At 38.6% G+C, this 25,338-nt stretch overlaps 1 protein-coding gene across 1 annotated transcript in view; it reads left to right on the plus strand.

Annotated features, from left to right (window-relative positions):
- Positions 1 to 1,364: 1,364 nt before the first annotated feature.
- CRLF3 (cytokine receptor like factor 3) overlaps positions 1,365 to 25,338 on the plus strand; it is a 31,795-nt gene continuing 7,821 nt past the window's right edge. The window contains exons 1-6 of the mRNA XM_054573155.1: positions 1,365 to 1,542; positions 12,245 to 12,452; positions 15,667 to 15,754; positions 16,256 to 16,433; positions 18,069 to 18,291; positions 18,962 to 19,094. Of these exons, the coding sequence (XP_054429130.1) occupies positions 1,426 to 1,542; positions 12,245 to 12,452; positions 15,667 to 15,754; positions 16,256 to 16,433; positions 18,069 to 18,291; positions 18,962 to 19,094 (947 nt within the window). The 5' untranslated portion in view covers positions 1,365 to 1,425. The remainder of the gene's footprint in view (positions 1,543 to 12,244; positions 12,453 to 15,666; positions 15,755 to 16,255; positions 16,434 to 18,068; positions 18,292 to 18,961; positions 19,095 to 25,338) is intronic.

Consider the following 25,338-nt stretch of genomic DNA (forward strand, 5'->3'; position numbering starts at 1 on the left):
TAGGATACCTTCAGGTTTCAAGTTACAGAAAACTCAACTCAAGCCTCCTTAAACCATAAAGAGGATTCATTGGCTAATACAGTAGATATTTACAAAGTGCCTGGCTACCGCATCTTCAGGATAAAGCCAATTTTCCATTTTCTCCAGAAGAGCTTCTCTTTTCTAAACTTTCCTAGTTCTAAGTGTCACTTACTTAGCACAAAACAATGTGGTAGAAAGACCTTTAGTTTGGTCTAGGGAAACTGGGATTTAGCCTCTAGTACAGATTCTTTGCATAATCTTGATTAAATCATGTTTTGTCTCTGTTCCATGGCTGAGGCAACTTTCAGCTCTAACATCTTTGGCCAGAGGTCAGCAAACTATGGCCCAGAGCCAAATCTGACATACCTCCTTTTTTTTTTTAAATTTAAATATTTTATTTATTTATTTTTAGAGAGCAGGGAAGGGAAGGAGAAAGGAGAGAAACATGATGTGAGAAAGAAATATCAATCCATTGCTTCTCCTATGCTCCCTGACCAACCAAGGACTGGACAGGCAGCCGAGATATGTGCCCTGACCAGGAATCAAACTGGAGACCCTAGGCCTTCTGGGAGGACGCCCACCCTAGTGAGCGTTGGTCAGGGCTCCTGCTTTTGTATGTCCCCTGAATTTAGAATTGTTTTTACTTTTTCTAAATAGTCGATAAAACTTGCAAGGAATATTTTGTGACACGTGAAAATTATGTGAAATTCAATTTGTGTCCATAAAGTTTTTTTAAACCATGAACTTTTATTTACACACGGTCACGCCCATTTATACAGGATGTTGCAAGAGACCTTACATCCCTACCTGACCCTTGCAGGAAAAGTTTCCTAACATCTGCCTTGGACTTGTGCCTGGACTGCTGTACCTGCCCTGCCGCTGGTCAACGTTTAAGGCCCATCTTGGCTCCTTCATTAGACTACGAGCTTCTGGGTAACCTGGACGTGGTACCTGGTTCAGAGTAACCTCCTATAATACCAGCCGCTGCTGAGATTCTTATTGAGTAGGGAGGTCGGACAATGACGATTTAAGAGCTTTCTGGGTTGAAATCCCCACGGCTTGACAACGTTGATTGCTCACTCAGTCCCACAGTGTCCTCCTCTGAGAAACAGAGATACGAGGAGGCCAGAATGACATAAGACGTGGGAAGCACTTCGTAAGGTGTTATTGGTTACTATTAACCTTTCCCTGCCCTACTGCAAGCGAACCGGGAGGAGCTGCAGTGGGCCGGAGCGCCCGGCGGTGCTAGGATCCAGATGCCGAATTAGCGAAGCGCGCGGCTGTCAATCAAGGCCGCCCGGGGCGGGGCAGGGCGGCGCTTCCGCCTGAGCTGGGCCACGCCGGGCCGCCCTGCGGCGCCCGGGACAGTCCGGAACCGCGCCCGGAGCCGGCGGCCGAGCTGCCATGGAGCTGAATCCAGAGCTGCTGCTGCAGGAGGCCCGCGAGAACGTGGAGGCAGCGCAGAGCTACCGGCGGGAGCTGGGCCAGAGGCTGCAGGGGCTGCGGGAGGCGCGGAGGCAGGTCGGACGGCCGCGCCCGGAGGGGCGCTGTGGGCCCCGGGGAACCCGCGCGGTGCCCGGCGGGTGGTCGAGGGCCAGGAGGGCTCCAAGGGCTGGTGGTGTCCGGAAACAAGGGAGAAGGGAAGAGGCTCTGAAGGTGCAGGGAGCCCTAGCAGGCTGTAATGGGTGCGTGGGGTGCGGGGGGCTCTGAAGGGGAAGAGAGAATTGGGGGAATCCAGGGAGAGTGTGAGTGGGCGTTCCCTAAATTCTGAGCGGCGGTGGTGGGGAGAGGGGTGGGGTCCGAGCTTGGGGAGAATGAAGGGCCAGAGCAAAATCCGAGGACGTCCCAGAGGGTAGAGAAGATGAAGGAGAGCTGGGGGAGGTGTTCTTAAGAGGGAAACCCTGCTCTGGGGATGGAGACTGATTTTAGAGAGCCTGAGGAAAACGTAGAGTGGTGACTTTGGACAGGTAAAGGTGGGGACAAAATGGATACTGGAAGGGGAGGATTAGAGAGAGACTGAGAGAGATTGAGTAGCAGCAGTAGAGTCAACACTAAAATGAATGGTATTAATGCTTGAGCATAGTACTTAATATCTCATGTAATCTTGAATGCATTAAAAAAAACATTTATCGTAACCCTATTTTAGGTGGTTTAGAATTTAAGGTCAAGTCATGTTGGAAGGTCAGAAAAAGGAAAATGAAATCCTTGAGGGGTGGAATACAAAGGTGTAGGGAAATGGAAAAACAGATTTAAAAAGAGGAGTACTGAAAGGAGAAGCTAAATATACTTTCCGGGGATAACAGCTATCTGTTCGTGTGGACACGGTTATCAAAGAGGTAGGAAAGCCACATGGTTTCCCTACACCCTGGAACTTACACAGAAAAAGATAAAACCCACTCCCAGTGTGTGATAGGGCAGATAATTCTCAAACTACTGTCAACATAGGTGCTTAATAAATGCTTTTTGAGTGAGTGGAATCATTTGAGTGAGTGGGGTTTCATCACATTAACATTAATCTATGTTGTCATCCTAGTACCTCCCATGCTGAATAGAATCTGAAAATGCACAAGTCGCAGAATAGTGCTGTGATAACAGTGCCTTTGAAGGGTCTCATCATTAAGGATATTCAGCACGCTTTAGGTTTTACATATTGTAAAATCCTTTTTGTAGGCTAGGCATCATTCATAGTTTAGGAGCAAAACCTAGATATGGTTTTCTTGATTTAGTGAATGCTTTTCAAGGCCTTCCAGTGTATTTACCTTGATTTCACTTGAAAACATCTGCATTATTCCTTCTGCTATTTTGAAATAGAGGTTCTAAATCTAGGAACATAAAAAGAGATTAAAACATCTCATTATATGAGTACTGTTTCAACCAATTAAGATGCTTTATATATGAACAGAACTATTTAACTGCATCAGCAGTTAAGCAAGAGAGTTGATACTAAATAGGTGAGTTTAGCATCTGGGAATGAATAATACTAATTTCTGGTGTGATGGTGAATGCATTAAATTTTTTTTTTTTTTGTATTATCCTGCCCTGAATGGTTTAGTATTCAATTTCCAAACTTATCTTCTTTTAACTTTATATCCAATAATTTAAATACTGGACATACTTTCTGATAATTTAGTGCAGTTGAGTGTGGGTTTTTGTTTTGTGTTGTTTTTTGAGGCCCATTCTCTTGGAATTGAGACAGAAAACACTTAAGAACGTCCATCACAGTTTGCTTGCTGATAATACTGCCTTCTGACTAGACTATAATTCTTTTGTAAACTGGAATCTGTTTTGTGCCAGTGCCAGTTACCACGGCGCTTCTCCTCAAAGCTAATTCTAGAGGATTGTATGTTTGGGTTTGTAGAATAAGCTCTCTGTCAATTTGCACTTTAAGAAAGGTCTGTGTTACAAAAATGTTATCAAAATAAGCAGCTGCTTTTGTTTGGTGGTTAGGATATTTTTAGGGTTCCAGTCATTTTCAGAATAATTACATAAAATAAACGGTTCTTTAGTCAAAGATTTTTCATGGGGGAAGGATGGGAAGAGCAGAGAGGAAGGGATGCTCCCTTTCTGTATTATTTTTTTTTTTACTTGCTCATTGGATTTTGGAAGGATGATTTTTTTTAAATTGAGATAATTTGCATACCATAAAATTTATGCCTTAGCCGTAGTGGGTGGCACAGTTGGTTGGAGCGTCATCCCATGCACCAAACAGTGGCAGTTTGATCCCCAGTCAAGTCACATACCTAGGCTGTAGATTCAATCCCTGGTCAGGTGGGGTGCATACTGGAGGCAATCGATTGATGTTTCTCTCTCACATTAATGTTTTTTTCCTCTCCCTTCCTTGCTCTCTAAAATCAATGAGCACGTCCTCTGGTGAGAATTGGAAAAAAAAATTTTTGCCTTCAAATGTACATGTCAGCAGTTTTTAGAACAGTCACAAAATATGCAATCATTACCACCATCTAATTATAGAACATTTTTATCACCCGAAAAAGAAATCCCTTACCCATTAGCTGTCACTCCTCTAGCCCCTAGCAGGCACTAAACTACTTTCATTCTCTATTTGGATTTGCTTATTCTGGACATTTCATATAAATGGCATCATACACTATGTGGCCCCTTGGGACTTACTGATTTTACTTAGCATAATGTTTTCAAGGTTCATACATGTGGTAGTATGTATCAGTACTTCTTTCCTTTTTATGGCTGAATAATAATCATTGTGTGGTTAACCACGTTTTATTTATCCCTTCATTAATTGACAGACACTTGGGTTATTTTTACTTTTTGGCTCTAATGAATAATGTTGCTAAGAATATTCATGTACAAGTTTTTATGTGGATGTGTTTTCAGTTCTTTTAGTAAGTATATATTTAGGAATGCTGGATGGTACGGTAACTGTTTAACTTTCTCAAGACTGCTTGGCAAACTTTTTACCTTTGCTTTTTGTTTCTTACCCTTTAAAACTCATGAAATTTGTCTCATGTTAAGAAATCATGTCTTATTTCTTTTAAGTTATTAAAAATCTTTTTATAGTTTTTCTGTAAGAGTAAAAATCTTTTAAGTTATTCTGTCAAAACAACTGCTAGCACGTAGCAGTTTCTCCTCTTGTGGTTAAGTTTGTGCCCTACCATCTGTCTTAGAAAAGGAAGTGCTGTGTAGGAATGCAAGGGTAGTCTGTAACTCTTACTGTTTGAATAAAAGACTAGTGAGATGTTCGTTGTCTTCAGGAAATCAGATAATGTTTACAGCTAGTCTGGCCTAACTGATGCTGAAATTATTAAGAATAGTTCTCTATGGCTCCCTGGAATCCTTGGTGTTAAGATGTAAATACCACAGAAAGTAACTCCCACTCTCCATAAATACTCATTTGTTCATTCACTAAGTAAATATTTGTTGGGTGCTTACTGTAGATCAGAGATTCTTCTAGGTCCTAGAAATTCTGTGGTCAGGGAAATAGACCACTGCCTTCATGGATTTACTTGATGGCTGATCAGTAGACTATTACCCCTGAAAACAAAACAGATAAGAAAAAATCCTAAATTCTTGTGCATTCATTTTTAGATTTTACTCCCATTGTGTTTTTCATCACTTGTTTATCTAGACAGAGTTGGCTTTCCTGCTTGTTGTAATTAGAGATAGCTGATCAAGATGCCACAAGGAAATGCCAGCTGGCTGTCAGACATGCCTTACAGAGGGGCGCTCCCTTGATGACTGCCACTATCCAGGGTCTAGTCTTCAGCTTTGCAGGTTTAGGAACTTCATCTTTGTACGTTATCAAAGGGGAATTAGTTTGAGGTACTGGAAGTGCTTACAGTGAGAAATAACAATATTCTAGTCTGTGTACAGCTATATTTCACTTTGTAAAATGACTGTGTTGGCCTTCATGGGCCTTTTAGTTGATATTACTCAGTGCCTCTCAGGGCATTGACAAAAACAAGTCTCTGCTCTTTCAGAGTAAAGGGCCAGATCCTGGTACCTAATTAAGATACTATTTGGTGAGGACCCTGCCCAACTCTAGCCAGGGATGTCCCTTTGATCCTTGCTACTACGAGAGTGGTTCATTATGACACCAGTGGCATCGCCTGAAAGCTTGTGAAGAGTGCAGGAGTTGGGCCCCACCCAGACCGACTGAATTATAACCTATATTTTAATGACAGCCAGGTATGATATGTATGCACATTAAAACTTGAGGCGCACTGCCTTACAGTATGTCATTACCACTTCATCAGTGCTCTGCTGATTTCTGTAGTTTAATCTAAACCCCAGGTGTGTTGTCATAAATTACTTTGGTTTATCCACAAGTTTAAAATATTGTTTGGAATATTGTAGGCTTGTTACATAATTACACAATGATATTCAAGTGAACAATTGATGGTCTCAAGCCAGTGCTTTCCTAGAGTGTCTTAACATCTGTAATGTGACCATTTATCTTTCATAGTATTTTGTTTGTTTCCAATTTTTAATAGTTGATTTCAGATCATTTCTTTAAGATTTAATTCCTTGTCTTGGTATTCCTAATGTGCAAGACCAGGTTTTCTATAGATTATTTTTCCCACAGGATTCAAAAACACATAGCATACCAGTTAAGAGCTAGGGCAGATATAGAACTTAGCAGAAAAAAAAAAAGTTATTTCAGAGAACTGGGGCAGGAAGTCTTAGTAGCTAAGCAAAGAAAAGAAAGCTATCATTGCTTATTTTATCTCTTACTTCCCCTTCTGTTACCTATTTTCAAAACAGTACAGAAATATTTTTGAAATAATCTGTTACTGCTGTAGTACTTAAAACGTCCCTAGTAAAGTGTCCTAAGGAAAGGTTAAATTTAGAGCTGGGGAAAACCAAGAATGAAAGAAATAATTTTAAAGTAACTTATAATTCTGCTGCTTAGAGAAAACTATTATTAACATTTTGATTACCCTTCTAGACATTATTTTGCAAAATTGAGAGACTGCTGTATATGCAACTTCATATCAGTTTTTTCTTTTGGTTGATATATCATAAGCATTTATTATGAAAAATTTCCCATGTGCAATCTAATTTTTAACATAGAGGTATATAGAGTCTGTTTCATAGGATCCTATGGAGCATTGGTTGGTAGTAGACTGAAATGTATTGACTGAAGTACACCAAAATACAAGAAATAAAGCTCCAGAAGCAATACTAAATAATCAACAATCAAGAAAAAATCTGCACACATATTTGTATGCAAAAGACACATATTTACATTGGCTTTTCAGTCATGTTTTCTCAAATAAGTCCTTTTATAAACTGTCTTTAAACATGACAGCTCTGAAACTGCTTGTTGAATCCAAAACTCACTTGAAATATAGAATGAGGTATATAGGAATTTAAAAAAGCACTCTGAGTCAATAATGTTAAGGTCAGTGATGTTAATTAAAAAGTGTGTGAATGTCAGTTTTTCTGTGTAGTTTTTTAAAATAGAAATTGTATGTATAATTTTGATAAAGAACTATTCTTGTTACTATAAACCTGGTAAATAACATAGCTAATTTATGACCTAAAAAGCCAAACAGTGATAAGACAGGCTTTTATTATTGAGAAGTATCAATGGATCACATATATTTGCAGTTATTTTACTTCATTATACTTGCCTATATTAGCCATGAGACTTTGAGAAACTTAACTTTCCTGATCCTCACGTTCCTTATCTGTATAATGAGGATAAGAATTATACCTACTTTTCTTGGCCAATGTGGAAATTAAAATGAGAAATGTATTTAAAATGATTAGCACAATGTCTGGGACATAGGAAGTGCTTAATAAATACTCATTTTAACTGTAATAATAATACCACTAAATATCATTGTTATTCAGAGTGACATGCCTTAGTTCTCTCCTACTCTCTCCCAACAGAACGCTCTTTTTGAGTTCTTATGGCAGTTTGTGGCTATCCCACTTACATAAGAACATTATACTACATTTTATTATGGTTATGTGTGCATTCAAGTATTTCCTTTGCCAGAATGACAGTTTTTTGAGGTCAGGACCATGCCTTATTTATCTTTATAAGCCCAGTTCCTGGAACATAGTAGATCTCATTAAATACTGAATGAATGCCTTTATGAATGTTATGAGTGTAATTTTGCAGACATTTTAAAAACATTGCGGTCTTGATTATATGTACCCTATTCATTATTGCAGATAATCAAGAATTAAACATTTGTTTTATCATATGATTTGGTTATTTGTTGCTACATAAACTGTGTCAAAGTGTAATGACTTAAAAAGCAATAACTTTATTTGCTTGCTATTCAGGGGATTGATTGAGGCTCAATTGGCCATTTCTCCTAAGTTTGCTGGTAACACTCAGGTAATTGCGATCAGGTGGCAGCTAAGGCTGGAATGTTCAAGATAGAGTGCTCAGTTAACCTGCAGGAGTCAGTTGGAATTCTGGTATGGCTGGACCTCAGTGCCATCTCTCTCTTTCCCTCCTTCCTGCCCTTCCCACTCCTTCTCCTTCCACTTGTTCTCTCAGACATACTTCTTATATGGTGACTCAGGACACCCCAAAGGGCAAAGCAAAAGTTGCCAGGTTTTCTTAAGGCTGAGGCCTGGAACTGGCAGAGTATCAATTCCACTCTGTAGCTGTGCACGTTGACTGAATGGCTAGTCACAGGCCCAGCCTCTATCCTAGGGGAGGCGACTGTACAAGGATGTGAGTACCAGGAGTCGTGGTTCACTGGGGGCCACTGATGTTAGCGGACTACCAAATCATATAATAAAGATTTTCTTTTTGAAACTTGTCAAATAAGCATTTAAAAATAGCCTAATTGTAAGAGAGATAAGAAGGAAATATAGCAGCTCTTATGAGTCCATACATGAATCAGACAGTTCAAATTATCTGCCATTTTGTTTGGTTACATGATGTGGGCAAGTTCATCTCCCTGACTCATATGTTACTCATCTGCAGATGCTTTCTTCATAGGGGTGTGGTAGAATTTATATAAGACCATGGATGTAAATACCTAGCACACAGTAGGTATTCAGTAGACGATAGCTGTTACTATATTGTTATTATTACTATCATTATTTTTAATGACTAATGTCTTGGTGTCAGTGCCAAGACAAATAGCTAATGCAGTACATTTCATATGAACTCAGAAGAAACATTTCGATTAACTTCTTCAATTTCAGTTGACTAATTTTGTATCTTTGTCTTTTATTTTTGATTACTATGTTCTAACGTTAGCTAATGGTGTTTAAAGCCAGTCTCTAATTTTAAAACAGTTTTAGTTTCCTATTTGCAAAACAATTGGGAAAATAAATTCTTAGATTATACTTGAAAGATAAAAATTACTTCTATAAAGTCATGAAGATACATGTTTTAGAGGAGATAGAGGAGATTTCAATTACTTAATTTCTGAAATACACAATCTATTCTCTTCTGTCCTATCCTATCCTTTCTCTTGATATAGCAACTGTATAAAAATAGTTTTTTTTGGATTAAGCAACTGCAGGGGAAACTTTGTAAGTACATTTTTTTATTATAATTTTTTTGGTTAGAGTTGATGGTATAGTAGAGTCTGGTATAGTAGAGGTTTTAAGAGGAAAATTGGTTCAGAATATTATTAATCAAGATAAACAATGTATATTAGTTTCCTTTCTGAGACCTTGAGTTGTGTATCATTTATATTCTTAAATCTACTTTGTTACAAACCATCCTGGGTTTTTGCCCTAGAATGGCTAGATAGCATTTGGGGCTGACTGTTGACTACCACAGGATTCTTCCTGCAGGTACAAGAAATACATGTTATATCAGGAAGTGACTCAGTCAGTACATAATTTACATGTTTACCTGGGAACTCTTTCAAATAGCATCTTTAAGAACTAAACAGATTGGCTCACGGGAAGACTACGGTCCTTGGAGTCCGACTGTTTCTGGCATTGGGAAGCCTTGGAGAAGTTATTTGACGTATTTTAGGTTCATTTTCTTCAACAGAAACAATACGTACTCACCTCTCAGGGCTGTTGTGAAGATTAGTGAGCCCACCCTGAGTACATTGGACCACAGTGCCACATCAAATAGGAACAAATTCACTCAGCAGTAAAGCCCACATTTTTTTAAAGCTTTATAAAGATAAGCAAATGCACTTGATTACATGATTGGCCTAAAGGTGACCGGGGCTTTACATTTTGAACTGGGTTTCAGGGAGAAGAAAATGATGCCAAGGTAATATTAAGTTTGAAACAGTAGTTGTTGGGGTTCTATGAACAAAAGGGAACACATTTACAATGAAAGTACAGGAGGTGAATTTAGAAATGGATTCTCCCTCCCCTGGCCTCATTGCTTTGTGTTCACATACTTCCTTCTTTTTCTGAGGTTCTGAAACAAAAACAAAACATACTCAGGCCCTGCAACAGCTGAAGTAGCTTTTGAATTCTTTCTAAAGAGGAAATTGACTTTACCTAACCAATGCACTTCCTGTGTGTGCTGTATCCGTTAAAGAGTGAGACAGGACCTAGTTGGTACAGTGTTCAACTGCAGAATTTCCTCCTGGTGATGGGGGTGCAAACTATATTACAGTGTTCCCGCTTGTTGTCTTCATCTATTTCTGGTATGTGTAAGATATGAGTCACCTAGGGATCTTGTTAAAAATTCAGGTTCTGATTCAGTACCTCTGGGTGGAGCCTGAGAGTTTTTGCATTTCTGACAGTATTCCAGGTGATACATCAAAATCATAAGATACTCTGTTTCTGGTTCTTTTAATAAGGTCTTAAAAGCACACATGATTAACTTCATTTTTATTCAACAACATCTGTTTGCTTAGTGCTAGAATGTTAGGGCCTTATTTTCAAGGATCCCACAACTGAGTGATAAACCAAATCAAGCACAGTTTGAGCATGGTGCTCTCTCTCTATTTATTTTGAGAGAGAGAGAGACCAGTTGTGTTTTGTTTTTTTTTCTTATTTATGCATTCACTGGTTGATTTTTGTACGTGACCTTACTGGAAGTCAAGCCCACAACCTTGGTGTTTTGGGGTGACGCTCTAACCAACTGAGCTGCCTGGCCAGGTCGAGTATGGGCCCTTTTTAAAAAAACAAACAAAAAAACTTTGACTTGGGTTTGTTTTGTAGAAGTTCTTTAGTATCTTTACAGAGATTGGTTAATAATTAAACTTAAATTAGGATTTCTCCCTCACTTTATGATTTAAGGAATTCTATTACTGCACACATACCATTCATTCTAACTTCCATTAATGTCAAAAGGAGAAAAAATTGTTTCCATAATCTGCCCATGTCAGCCAATCAAAAATAGTTCCTTTTTTTTGGTATTTGTTGCTCTTGGGCAGGGGTATCTTTTGTTTTTATGTGGTCGTGAACATTTCTGTAAGATAATTGTGTATTTTGCCTTTTAAATTTAGTATTACAGAATAAATAGAAAGTTCTCTAAATTTCTCTATTAATTGTTGAAATATTGTGTTTTATCCATATTTTGATATATTCTTTCTTGGTGGATTTTTCTTGGACTTCAAAAGCTCTTTCTAAGGTAAAGTTAGCCCAGGGGTCAGGGTAGTAAACATGTCATATGAAACTTATATGATAATTTTGCAAAATAAAGTGTGTTTGCTTTAATTTAACTGAATGTTTGGCTTATAGTTAGAATGTCCTTTTTAAGTGAGGGAGTGAGTTGTGTGTTACCTGTATTCTTAAAAATAAAAAATCTTGTGTCTGTATAGTCAACTGATTTTTCAAAATATGGGTGAGATGTAAAGATTTTCCTGTCGTATCTTGGAGAACAGCAGTTCTTAATCTGACCCTGTGGACCTAGGGCATTGTTTCTCCAAGTAGGAGCTGCAGAAGCACAGGTGTGCTTGTGAGCCCGGCAGGTCCGGGGTGAGCCCTGCAGTCTGAATGAGAACAGGCAGCCTGTGCGATTCTTCTGCAGACCAACTCTCAGAACTGCTGCTCGCAGCGAGCCATGTCAGGGTATAAGGGAATTTGTAACTTCGGAAATATGAATACATTTCTTCAGGGTATGGATAATTCATTTTTCTGGGAAGTGGGTCAATAAACCTGTCATTGAGATTCGCAAAGAGGACCATGACTCAAAAAAAGATTAAGTCATTGTCCTAGATGTGTTTTTCATCAACATTTTCTGCCTCTTATGAGATTCTTTGGATTTTAAATAAAGTCTTAGTTTTCTTGTGGTATAATGAGGGCATTTTATCCACGAGTGGATTTTTTTTGTATTGTAGCTTTCTGATCTGCCACTGCTTTACTTATTTTCAGCAAGATGAATTTTAATCCCCTTCTAAGTTCAAAGTATTTTTTACTGAAATGTACTATTGCCAAGAACTACTTTGTGCAGGTAATACTTTCTAACACTTATTTATTGAGAACGACAGTATGCCAATTGTTTTACTAAGTGCAACATATATTACTTTTATTTAATCCTAACAGCAACCTCCATGAGGTAAACATTAGTATATTCATTTGAGAATATTGGAAGGAAATTGAGGCATGGAATGCTTAATTAACTGGACCACATTGACACAGTTTGTGAATGACGGAACCAGGGTTTGGGCCCATTTTTTCTCACCTGAAGGCCAGTTCTATGGAAGTCTGCAAGTTTGTGCCAGTGAATCACATTTGGTTTTTCAGTGAATAGAAGATGATGGCTGGGTAGTACCTTGTATTATAGATGTTGCTTGTGGATTAGCGTTTTGTAGTGATTCTGATAAGTTTTTATATTATTTCTTTTCAGATCAAAGAGAGTGCATCGCAGACAAGAGATGTCCTCAAACAGCATTTTAATGATTTAAAGGGAACCCTTGGGAAGCTCCTGGATGAGCGATTGGTGACCCTTTTGCAAGAGGTGGATACCATTGAACAAGAGGCCATTAAACCACTAGATGACTGCCAGAAGCTCATAGAACATGGAGTTACCACTGCAGAGGACTTGGTCCAAGAAGGTGGGAGTCCAGGGAGCCTATTAAATGTGGCAAATTCACACTGACACTATGCTGATTTCTCAGGATACCGGCAGGCTTATTGCCATCTGTGGGGTGCTTAGGATGTTCCTACCTTGGGACAGATTGTAATATAGGATGACAGATATACAGTGAGGTATATCCCAGGGTAAGTGCAATTAAAGTGTTAATTATAATCGTTTACAAAACAAGGAGGAAATGATTTTTCTCAAATGGTTCCATGATAGTATCACATTCACTGTTAAACAGTAATTTTAAGGTCATTTTGAGCCTTCAGATATTTTTCAGAGCCCTGGCTGGGTGCTCAGTCGGTTAGAGTGTTGTCCCCATTTGCCAGGGTTGCAGGTTTGATCCCAGGTCAAGGCACATACAAGAGTCAACCAATGAATGCATAAATAAGTGGAACAACAAATCAACCTCTCTCTCTCTCAAGAAAATAAAAAAATATTTTTCAGATTGTTCATGGTTTATAGAATTTAATTCCATTGTTGTCTTTAAAAGGTTAAGAAATATGATTAGTGTTTACTTCTAAAATCGTAGTTGTTATATTTTTGTCTTTAGCCAATTACTTTGGTTGAAACATGCCCAGATCTTGCCTTTCTGCCTGCCTGCCTTCCTTCCTTCCTTCCTTCCTTCCTTCCTTCCTTCCTTCCTTCCCATGAGCCTTTGTCAGGTACATTAAATAAAAATTCTGCCCCTTGTGGTTCACATGTGAGAGAGGCATACATGCCGAAAGACCTTATGGGAGCACAGAAGGGGAAGTGCTTAACTCTGGAAGAGTGTGCCATAGCTTTTGTAGGAGGAATTCTACAGAGGCTTGAAGAAATTCATCAAGCAGACAAAGGAAGAAAAGGAGGTAACAGCATGATTGGAAGCAGAAGTAACATCACGAGTGAAGTGAGTGGTGTATTAAGGATCTTTCTGAAGTATTTTAGGCAGCAGAGTTACACAGTCAGATTTCAATTTAAGAAAATGACACTGCCTACAGTTTGGAGACCGGATTCAAGGTTGTAAGACTGGAGGTAAAAGAGACTAATTAGAAAGTTGCAGCAGTAATCCAGAGAGTAAATAATGAGGACAGTGATAGGTGAAGATGAGGTACAGCTGGTTTTAAGATTTTTCAGCGATAGAATTATTGATGATTTTACTGATCAATAAGTGTTGATTATTGGTGATTATCTGGGTATATTAAATAGGTTGGCAGAGAAAGAAAGGGATTTAGGATGACCAAAACCAGCCTGATGTTGTGTGTCAGTAAATTGTGCTGTTTACTGACATAGGAAATGAAGGAGGCCGGGGTGGGGGTGGGGGGGCTTTGGTGGGTCCCTAGGCATTTGGTTTGGGGCATCGTGACATTGAAGTGTTTAAGACGCCAAGAGGTAGTTGGGAATGGTGAGTGTGATGCTTAGGGGAAGAGATAATACCTGGAGATACCAGTGTGGCAGTTAGTGACATAGACATCAAATTTGAATCTAGGGAAATAAGTAAAACCATTAAGAGACAGCCTGCAGCCCGAGAAGAGAAGGCAGCAGACGGTAGGATTGTAAGGGATGCCAACATTTAAAGGGCATTTGGGGGAAAAAAGACCCAGGAAGATGAATGAACACCATCCCTTCTACAGATTGAACGCTATTGGTATCATAGGATAAAAAGTGTGTGTGGCTTACAAGCCTGTCACTTCAACTGGAAATCAGTCCTCTTTTTGGTCCCACTTAGAATATGGTACTAGTGTTACATTGACATGCTCATTATATTTTAGTCTTCTTGTCAGTGAGAAGTTCATATATGCTGTTGACCATCACAGTGCCTTTGAGAAAATTTTTTTTAGCAGAACCACAGAATGTCTTTCCTCTGGAGGCTTTGCTTTTGGAAACAAACCCAGAAGCAGTTCAACACAGGTCATAGATGTGCACCCGTCACCCTGAGAACTGAGAAATGTTTTTAGTTTAGAAAATCCTTCGAGTCACATACATGTTTTTACAGCATCTGATGCTTCAATTTTTTTTATACTTCAGAAATATTTTAAATTTCAGACTCTCTCCTCACTTTTCCTCCCAAGGGATAAAGACTTATTGATGGAATTTTGAGGATTTTAATGCAGTGTTCAGTGTGTCTCTGTTTTCCTTTGGACATAACACTGCTCCTCTTATGTGGCCTCAGAAAACTTGAGTCACTCCGAGGGGCATTCAGATGGAAAAGAAGTGGTCTTCAGGGCTGTGAAAGGACATAGAAGTTGGCCTTTTTTTTTTTTTTTTTTTAACCACCTTTATATAACATTTTATTCTCTTGAGTAACTTTTTCCAATTTTTAAGATTTTATTTATTTTTAGACAGAAAGGAAGGGAGAGAGAGAGAGGAAGAGAAACATCGGTATGTGGTTGCCTCTTGCAGGCCTCCAACTGGGACCTGGCCCACAACCCAGGCATGTGCCCTGACTGGGATTGAACCGGTGACCCTCTGCTTCTCAGGCCAGCACTCAATACACTGAGCCACAACAGCCAGGGAATATTTTCTAATCTAATATATAATACCCTTTTAGGAAAACATTACTGTATCATTTGGTTTTATAAGATCCCATGCCCTATTACTCGTGCTCCTATTGGAGTTGATAGGAGAAAGAGGGCAAAAGTCCCTGGGTCTTCTACTTTGCATAAAATTGATTGACAAACCAGATTTCCTTGCATAGGACTGAATATACGTTTTTTGGCGAGATGTCACCATTATGCACCCCTTTTCCTCTTGAGCTTAACGTTAGTGTCACTTCTAAAATAGTGTCCACTTCTAGTTTTGGGGGATTTTTTTTTTTAAAGAACTTTACATTTTATTTTTCAATTACAGTTTACATGCAGCATGATTTTGTATTCGTTTCAGGTGTACAGCATGGTGATTACACAATCATATGCTTTACAAAGTTTTCCCCTGATAAGTCTAGTATCCACCTTGCACTGTACATAGTTATTACAATATTATTGACTGTATTCTGTATGCTGTACATTACATCCCCAGGATTATTATGTTAACTACCAATCTGTACTTCTTAATTCCTTCTTCAGCTCTTTACTTTTTGGGAATTTGATTGTGATATCACTTAAGAATTGTTAGCAACAAAACCAGAGACTTACCCAGGCACGGACTGTGTTGATTACTTACAACGTGACCATTTTCTACTGTACTAGTTCTCTTACTTCTCATTGTAGGTCAAGTTGCCATTCACGGTGGTGCAGGAGAACAGAATGAAAAGCTGTGGAGTTTTACCAAAAAGGCCTCACACATTCAGTTGGACAGGTAAGAGGGTTAGTGCCTTCGGGGCTTAACTTTTAAGCATTTAAACTATCTGCCTTTTTTCCACACCCTGTTAAAAGATTCTGATTAAGGGAGATACAGAATATATTTTTCAAGGTCTCACTGCTCATTACCAATTATACTAATATGAAATAGTTGTGATTGTAATCTTTGGTATAGTATTATTACAGATTTTCTCCAATTCTGATGTGTAAGATAATTGTTAAGTTTTAAAAAATTTGAACATAACATTGAAATGGGGTCATATCTCAGTAAAACAGATCATTTGGTCTAAACCCGACAACTGTGATGCTACCAGCTTTTTATCTTTTGCTTATATTTATTTGGGAAGAGAATCTTTGCATAATGTCTTGCAAAGCCCCCACTGCCATGAGCATTATTTACTGGGAACTTCCACGCTCTAGTGTGTGACTGATCTAAAGTATTCCTTCTATTTTTAACGCAGTTAAAAGCCTCATAAACACTTGAGCTTTGTTTCCTCAGCTTACCAGAAGTGCCTTTACTGGTTGATGTGCCTTGTTTATCTGCTCAATTGGATGACTCAATTCTTAACATAGTGAAAGACCACATTTTTAAGCATGGAACAGTAGCATCTCGCCCACCAGTACAGATAGAAGAACTGATAGAGAAACCGGGAGGCATCCTCGTGCGGTGGTGTAAGGTAGGTAATTGAGAATTGTAAAGTGGCTTCAACATTATGGATTTGAGATTTGGGGGCCTTAAGTTTTTTTAAAGTAACTACCTTTGAATATTTTCTTCTCTTCGTGAACAAAAATCCCTTTTGCTATATAATTAAAATAAAGTCACAGGAAACTTGAACTGAGGTAGCTCCTCCAGATTGAGATAAACAGTTTTGAAGGTACTTTTTTTTTTTTTTAAACTTTATTTATTTATTTTTAGACAAGGGGGAAGGGAGGGAGAAGGAGAGGGAGAGAAACATCAATGTGTGGTTGCTTCTTCCATGCCCCTTATTGGGGACCTGGCCTGCAACACAGGCATGTGCCCTCACTGGGAACTGAACCAGTGACCCTTTGGTTTGCAGGCTGGCACTCAATCCACTGAGTCACACCAGCCAGGGCTGAAGATGCTTTTTAAAATCACTCTATCATTGTTTCCCAAACTTAAATTCTTAATGAGTTGAGGCTTGCTCTCACTCCTGTTTATTAGAAAAGTCAAATGATGATAGTGAATATTGGTGTCTGATATTTTTCTGCTCAACACTCAAACTAATATCTATGGAATAAAACATCTAAAGAATGGTTTCTTCGCACACTCACTGTGGCTGAAATTTTTTTGTGTTAAATTAGTTATGTAGGTGAGCCATCATATTTTAGATAGAAATTATATCCACATGATTCATAGTGTTTTGGCTCTTTACATCATTCAGAGGTTAGTGCTCAGCTATGAGAAACTGTTCTTAAATGCAATTGTAAAAAAAATGAAGGCTTGATATAGAGAAATAGAGATCCTTTTGTTGGTTTAAAACAAGGACTCTTATTCCAATTTTACTTTTGCCTGTCATTGGGCTTACAGTTTCCATTTTTTTTGTTTGCTTTTTGCTATAAGTGTTATTGTTTCCTTGTGGACACATGTAACTTTTTTTTTTTTTCCTGAAATACCTACCTGTAAATTATGAGGTCTTAGAGTATTAGATGAACACTAGGTAATACCAAACTCTTTCCAAAGTGATTATACCAATAGCAGTTCTGAGTTCCTCTAACTCTGCATACTGACCAATATTTGGCATTATCACACTTTATATTCTTGCCAATATGGTATCTGATTGTGGTTTTGCATTTTCTGTGTTATAAATTTGATTGACTATTTTAATGTATTTTTTGGCATCTTATATTTTTTCTATTGAATGCTTATTCATGTCTTTTGCCCATTTTTCTATTAGGTGGTTGGTGATCTATTAATTTTTAGGAGTCCTTTATATATTCTAGATATTAATTCTCTTTATTATATGAGTGATATAGTTGTGGGATTCTTATCCTTGAACTTTTAAGTGTTTAATCTTCAGGATTCTTGTGTAGACAACCTGCCATTTCATCAGAGAAAGCAGATTTTTTTCATATCAGACTGAAAAGTTTCAAACACATGGTTCAGTAAAGAAAAGAAGGGAAATAATAGCAGAATATTTCCTATGACCTTCCTGAGAATGGCCTATACTGAGTGTATTCAGCCCACAGGCTTGTATACTGGGCCCAAAATGCCCCCATTCAAAGTTCTTAAACAATAATGCCAAGAGAAGTTATTCTCTGATTTTTACCTAACATAAAGCCTTTCTCCTTAGGTGGATGACGACTTTACAGCCCAAGATTACAGACTCCAGTTCCGTAAATGTACTTCAAATCATTTTGAGGATGTATATGTAGGCTCTGAAACTGAATTCATAGTATTACACATAGACCCCAATGTTGATTATCAGTTCAGAGTCTGCGCCCGAGGAGATGGCCGACAGGAGTGGAGTCCTTGGAGCGTCCCCCAGATAGGTCATTCCACATTGGTGCCTCATGGTATGCTGTTGCTTCTCACTCCTGAAGCTTAACTGTGTATAAGAACACTTGTATTTTGTGCTACAGGCAGCACACTGACAAACCTCTTATTCCAAGGAGAAACCCTGAATTGATGAGACCAACATGGAACATGTCTTTTACCTCCTGCTTAAATTATGTCATGTGAATTTTGCAAAATTTTCAACAGCTCTTATTTCCAGAGTCCAAGATAGTGCCACACAGGATTCATCGCATCCCCTAAAACCACAGATTTTAAATATTGCAGCTGCAATATTTGATCCAAACTTTCAATACATATCTAGGTCGAGGCTTTTTCTCAAAGTTGTATGATTTGAAATTGATCTCTTCTGTTTAACAGATTTTGACTCATTTGTTAATTAATTCTTAATCAGGTTGGAATAAGCTCAAACAAGATTTTGTTAGATAGGCAATAACACTTATTTGCTCTTCCATGTCAAAATTGTATAATAATAGACTAAAAGGTGTTTTTGGGTTTTTTTGGTAGGATTAACCATAATGCCCTGTCATGGAAGAATCTTACCTTTTATTGAACTTGCTCACGATCCCTAAGAGTAGTCTCTTCCACTTCCAAGCTTTATTTAATGTGTCTGTACTGAAGGTAGTCCTGAAAAGATACTAATAATTTTCAATGTCTTTGCTTTTTAAAAAGAGTGGACAGCTGGCTTTGAGGGGTACAGCCTGAGCAGTCGAAGAAATATAGCACTCCGGAATGATTCGGAATCCTCAGGTGTTCTCTACTCCAGCGCTCCAACCTATTTCTGTGGGCAGACGTTAACATTCAGGCAAGTAGATATTAAAATATCTGTCTTAGGCAGTATAATGAAGTGTAGAGCATACCTAAGCTTTGGATTCAGAATCACCCTGATGTTATTCTATCATTTATAGGCAGTGGTACTCTTTAATTCTCTTTGCTTCAGTTTTCTTTTCTTTTTTTTTAAAGATTTTATTTATTTATTTTTAGAGAGAGGGAGAGGTGGGAGAAAGAGGGAGAGAAACATCAGTGTGTGGTTGCTTCTCATATGCCCCCAACTGGGGACCTAGCCCACAACCCAGGCATGTGCCCTGACTGGGAATTGAACTGGTGACCTGTTGGTTTGCAGGCTGGCGCTCAGTCCACTAAGCCACACTAGCCAGGGCTGCTTTAGCTTTCTTATACTCGTAAGTATTCTTAGGCTTATTATGAAGATTAACTGAGATAATGTGTATAAAATGCCTTGCGTATGTTAAATACATAGTACGTACTCATGTTTAAATCTCTTTTCTTCTTGGTACATAGAGGTAAATAGAATACCTCTCAAAAGTCAACCTTAAAAATTCAGAGGCCCAGAACTTTTTTTTCCTTTGTGAATCAGTAAGAGCAGTCTCTATGAGAGACAGCTTATTGGTGTAAACATACTGTGTATGTAATTCTCTATAAATAAAACTGAAAACAATCTCTATAACCATTAATTCTATTTCTTTGTCCATTTATTCCTGTATTAGAAAAATTTTATCTTTGTGGTTTCAGCTTGTCTGAGATGTACTCTCTATGGTCATATTTCTAATTAGCTCTTCCTAGAAACCGAAGCCCAGTTTTTTGTTTTTTTTTGTTTTTGTTTTTGTTTTTTTCGAAGCCCAGTTTTGATTTAGAAAAGTAAAGCTTGCCTGATGTTCACCATACTCATAGTGTAGCAAACTCTCTTCTAAGTTTTAACTCTTGAGATCATGAGAATTTATTGTGAAGGCTTGTTTCAAGTTCCTCTTCCTCTCAGTCCCTGGTCATATAAGGCATGAATAACATCTGAATGTGTTATCTAAGCAAATGTTGCTGTGTTCTTTGCCAGCCAAGGCATTTAAACTGTCAGCCGTTATCAGAATGTACTGGTTATATTTTCTCTCATTTTTGAGACTTCCTCTCATCCCTTAAATTATAAATAATGACTTAATAACCAGAAAAATACCAACCGAGAGAGAGAGAGAGAGAAATAAGGAGTCTAGTGCCCTAAAGTATATTAAATTATTCCCCAAAGAATCATGAGTTTTCTATACCAACATACTCCTTCTTTGTTTATGTCTCTTCTTTACAAAAATACTTCCATTAGTGAATCTCCTGAGAACAAGTGACTTCGTTATAATGGTAGGACTTCCTGAGTTGATAGATTTAGGTCAGATATCTCAGACCATAAGAAGAATAATCATAGTAATAATAGTTGCAATTAATATTTAAATAGTACTTACTATGTGCCAGGTACTGTTCTAAACATTTTGCTTGTATTAACTCATTTGATTCTCACTATAACCTAATGAAATAGGTGCAGTTACTCATTTTAGGGATGAGGACGCCAAGGCACAGAGAAATCACTTACCCACTGTCACATAACTCATAAAGACAAAATTAGGGTTTAAGTGCTGGCAGTCTGGCTCCAGGATCTGTGATGTTAATGACTCATCTATATTGCTTCTTGTTCGTCTTCCTGGGACAGTAAACATGATTCTAATTAGTGCTGAAATCTATAGTTTTTCTGCTTCTGTAACCTTAGTTCTTTTCCTTTTTTGTTTTCTATGACCTTTTTCTCTGGTTGATGGTGACCTGATGCTCTCCTGTTTTTAAACTCTCTCTCTGTGGCCCTGACTATTTGGTTCAGTTAGTTGGGCATTGTCCTGCAGAGCAAAACGTTGCTGGTTCAATTCCCGGTCAGGGCACATGCCTGGATTGAGAGTTTGGTTCCTTCCCTGGTCTGGACGCATACTAGAGATAACTGATCGATCTTTCTCTCTCATATTAATGTTTCTCTCCCCCTCTTTCTCTCTTCATCCCCCTCTCTCTAAAAAAATAAATAAATAAAATCTTTAAATTCTTCCTCTGTGAACACAGGGAAGGTGTCTGATAGATGGCATACTTATGTTTGTTTCTTATCTCATTCAGTAAATATTGATTAAATTTAAATCCATTTACTATCTGTGGTCTGTAGGCTTCAATAAATCATTAGTTAATTCCTCCCTCCTCTTCCAGAGACACTGGACTGTGCCCTACTTGGGAGGGTAGTTAACTGAAGCTTAGTTAAGCTCAGTATTGTCTTTGCCATACCTTTGCATTTTTGTCATTTTTTTCCTCTAAATGTGGAATGAAAATGTTTTCTCTCCTTGTTTAAAAGAATTTCAGGCATCAGCAGTTAAGTTAGAAGATGTGAGTTGAGGGGGCACTTCTATGTATGAGGGAGGGACCGATGGGCCTACTTGAATAAAGGTAAACTTCATTCAGTTTTCTGAGGGTGTTTGAGGGCCTTGGAGTTAGAAGGGAGATTGTACTCCTGTAGGCACTGCCCTGTTGCTTAGCCCAATTTCCTGCTGAAGTTTCTGGAATGTTTAGAGCTGCTGACGCCAAAGAAGCCAGTTTCTGGCTGGCTCTTCATGATCTGTAGAACCCAGTCTCATTTGGTGTCCGATCTGCTAGCAGCCCCCTCCTTCCAGGCCTCTCCCTGGTTTCCTGTGTCAACATTCCTGTTTTCCCTCTCCTTGCTTCTAAGATCCCCTGCTCTTACTGTTTTTAAACTATATTTTTACTTTCTCTTCTTTACTACCTCTTTGCTTTAAGATAGCTTCCTTTCAGACAGCCTTCCTTAATCCTAATAGCATAGGAGGCTATTGTCTTCCTTTTACAGATAAAGAAACAAAAGCACAGAGAGATTAGTGATGTGTCAGTATTCGAACCCTGGTCATCTAATCCCAAAGTCTGTGTTCTTAACCATTGTGCTACCCTACCTCTCACAAGTAACATCAGGTGGTAAATCAAGGGGCAATTGGCTAGCTATTTTTTACTAATAAGTTTTTCCTTTAAAGAACATAAAAAAATTAATGTTCCATTTATCTATTGTATAACAAACCATCCCAAAACTTAGAGGCTTAAAACAATAACAGCCATTTTCTTTGCTTAGGAAACCACAGTTTGCGGAGCTCGGCAAGTTCAGTCATTTCTGCTTATGTGGTGTTAGCTAGTGTTTAGTTTATTCCTCATATGTGGGGTATTTTGACTGGGGATGGTGGATCTATTTCCAAGATGGCTCAATCCCACGCCTGGCAGATTGGTTCTGGTTCTTGGTGTCTCTACACGTAGCCCTCCAGCAGCTGCTTGGGCTTCCCCTCGGCATGGCGGCTGGGTTCCAGCAATGAGCATCCCAAAAGATAGGAAATGGAAACTGTCAGTTCTTAAGGTCTGGGTCTAGATATTGACAGTGTCACTTCTACATTCTGTTGTTCAACCAGTCACAGATTCGTGATCCCAGGGAAGGGACCCGCACCTCTGACGGGAGAAGCGTCAGAGAATTCTGGGGCTTTGTCTTAGAAATGCCGTGATCGATGACTATTAGGTAGGGGTCACTGGGAATATGTGAATTTGATTTAATGTTTGCCTTTGCTTAAGCATAGCATTAGCTTTTCTGAATGAATTTAAGCTTACCTAGATCTTTTTTTTTTCTGAATGAGACTGGTCTCTGTCATTACTAGATATATCTTTAATACTAATTGTTAGCTCCTCATGTTTAAAAAAAAAAACCCCCACAAAAAAACTCCAGCCTAATTTAATCTTTCCTGGGAAATCCCAACAGGGCATAGTCTCTACTAGGATTAAGATGTTAATTTGCTGTTAACTAGGGTCTTTGAAGTCTTTTCATTTCCTTCTTGTTGAGACAGAATGCATTGTCCCAGGGAGAGTATAACTTTGCTGGGGTTTTATATTTTGCCAAAGTGATACACTAGAGATATGGTAGATAGTTCTTTCAGGTGGAAGCTTGGCTCTTACTGCAGATGTAGAGAATGTCAAAAGACTTTTCCCCACAGACTCTTTATTACAGATGTGATGAGAAACAACAGCTGGTTTCCTGCATAGATTTCCTTTAGGATTCTGTACCCTAGCTTTTAGTTTGTTTGTAGAGGGAGGATTACATGAAATCATGAAGGCATATCTGCTTTGGGGTGTTCACGTATAATAGTTATTCCTCCAGATAATCTAAGGACTATTTTTTAAAATCACAGTTTACATTCAATATTATTTTTGTATTAGTTTCAAGTGTACAGCATAGTGGTTAGACAGTTATATACTTTACGAAGTGATCCCCCTGATGTTTCCAGTACCCACCTGGCCCCACACATAGTTGTTACAGTGTTGTTGACTATATTCCCTATGCTGTACTTTACAGCCCTATGACTATATTGTAACTCTAAGGTGTATTTCTTAGTCTTTTTCCTGTCCATATTCTTTCTGTCTTAAACTACTTTTCTAAAATGTAAGGACAGTTCTGACCAACTCCAGTCTTTTTGAATGAGGCTGATTGTTTTGTTCAAACCTTGTTCTACTCAGATGGTATTTACAATACTTGGGGTTGGCAGGAATACAAAGTTTAAGAAACAGAAAAAACCCTGGAAACTGTGGCTCAATGTAGAGTAGGCAGTTTATGCATTAGTATAAGAAACATTCAGCTTGCTGAGGGATGCAGAAGGAAAAGTAACTTCTAGGTGAGGGGTTGGTAAAGGCTTCTCTGGAAGAGCTGGAAAGGACAGTTCAAGTGGCGAACAAAGCAAGAATCAAAATCGTAGAAGAAAATACAACGAACAGCAAATAAGGGGTATGGGTGGGGTTAATAGAGATGAGGAGTATAGTCAGAGAGAAACTCAGAAAGGTAGCATATTCTTTGGGACAGGCTCTGTCCCTCAAAGAAATGCTTCTTTTGGATGTCATCTGTACCTGTTTACAAGGAGACATTTGATACTGCATACAGAGTCCCCTCTCCACCCTGCAACAAAAGGCTTTATCAAGTAAAACCAAGTCAAATTTACATTCTGTAATCTTAGGGATCATGCTCTGCATGTGACTTTTCATGAATTTACAACTTGAGCTAAACTATATAAAATAATAATAGCCAGTTAACATTTGTTCTTAATGAATTGATGTCTATAAATCCTCATTATGTCCTCACAAGGTAGTTGAATTTTATGGATGTGGAAACTGAAATGTTGAAAGGTTAAGCAACCTGCCTGAGGTTGTGCAGATTGTTAATAGTGATGCTGAGAATCAATACCTGACAGTCTAGCCGGGTAGGACTCTGCTTGGACTTGGAATAAGGTGGGAGGCCATTGAAGAATATTAAGCAAATGAATGATGCGACCTGACACATGTTTTACAGGTCATTTTGGCTGCTATGTGGAAAGTTGTCTGTAAAGTGGTATGGGTAGGGAGGGAGACCAGTTAGAAGGATGTAAAAATAATCTTGGTAAGAGCTAATGGTGACTTGGACCAGGAAGAAGCAGTGGAGGTAAAGGTAAGAGATCAGAATGTGGATATATTTTGAAGGAAGAACTTGCAAGATTGACCGAAGGATTGATTGTGGGATGGGAGAAAGAAAGGAGTCAAGTATGATCCCCAGAGTTTTTGGACTAAGTAACTGTTAGGATAGAATTGTCATTTACTGAGGTAGGAGGAACATATTTCTGGGCAAATGTCATTTATTCTTTCACAAACTAAATGTGAGTTTCTTCTTAGACGTACAAGTGAAGATGTGGAGTAGACAGTCAGATACACAAGTCTGGAGTTCAGTGAAGCGGGCCAGGTGGAGATATACCTTTGAGAGTATTTAGCACATAAAGAAGCATTTAAAGCTGTGGAATGGGATGAGATCAGCCAGGGAGTAAATGTAGATAGAAGACATGGTCGGGGAGAAAAGGAAGAACCAGCAAAGGATTCTGAAGACGTAGCAAGTGAGGAGGTAGACAGGGAAAGTGGGAGAATGGGTGTCCTTGAGGCCAAGCAGAGGGAGTTTCAAAGAGTGACAAATTGTGTCAAATGATGGAGATCCATCAGTTAAGAAAAGGACTGAGAGTTGACCTCTGGGTTTGCAAGATGGTGACTGACACGAGCAGTTTCAGTGGAGCTGCGGAGGGGAAACCTTTTTTAGAGTGGGTTCAAGACAGAGGATGGGAACTTCTGGGACCAGTAGGCTCATGGCAGCACCTTAGCTCTGAATTTTTTCACTTTTTGAATCTTTGGAGTAATAA

This window comes from Pteronotus mesoamericanus, unplaced genomic scaffold (assembly GCF_021234165.1).
Source record: "Pteronotus mesoamericanus isolate MK-2021 breed Mesoamerican mustached bat unplaced genomic scaffold, CSHL_Meso_final contig_246, whole genome shotgun sequence".
Taxonomy (NCBI): domain Eukaryota; kingdom Metazoa; phylum Chordata; class Mammalia; order Chiroptera; family Mormoopidae; genus Pteronotus; species Pteronotus mesoamericanus.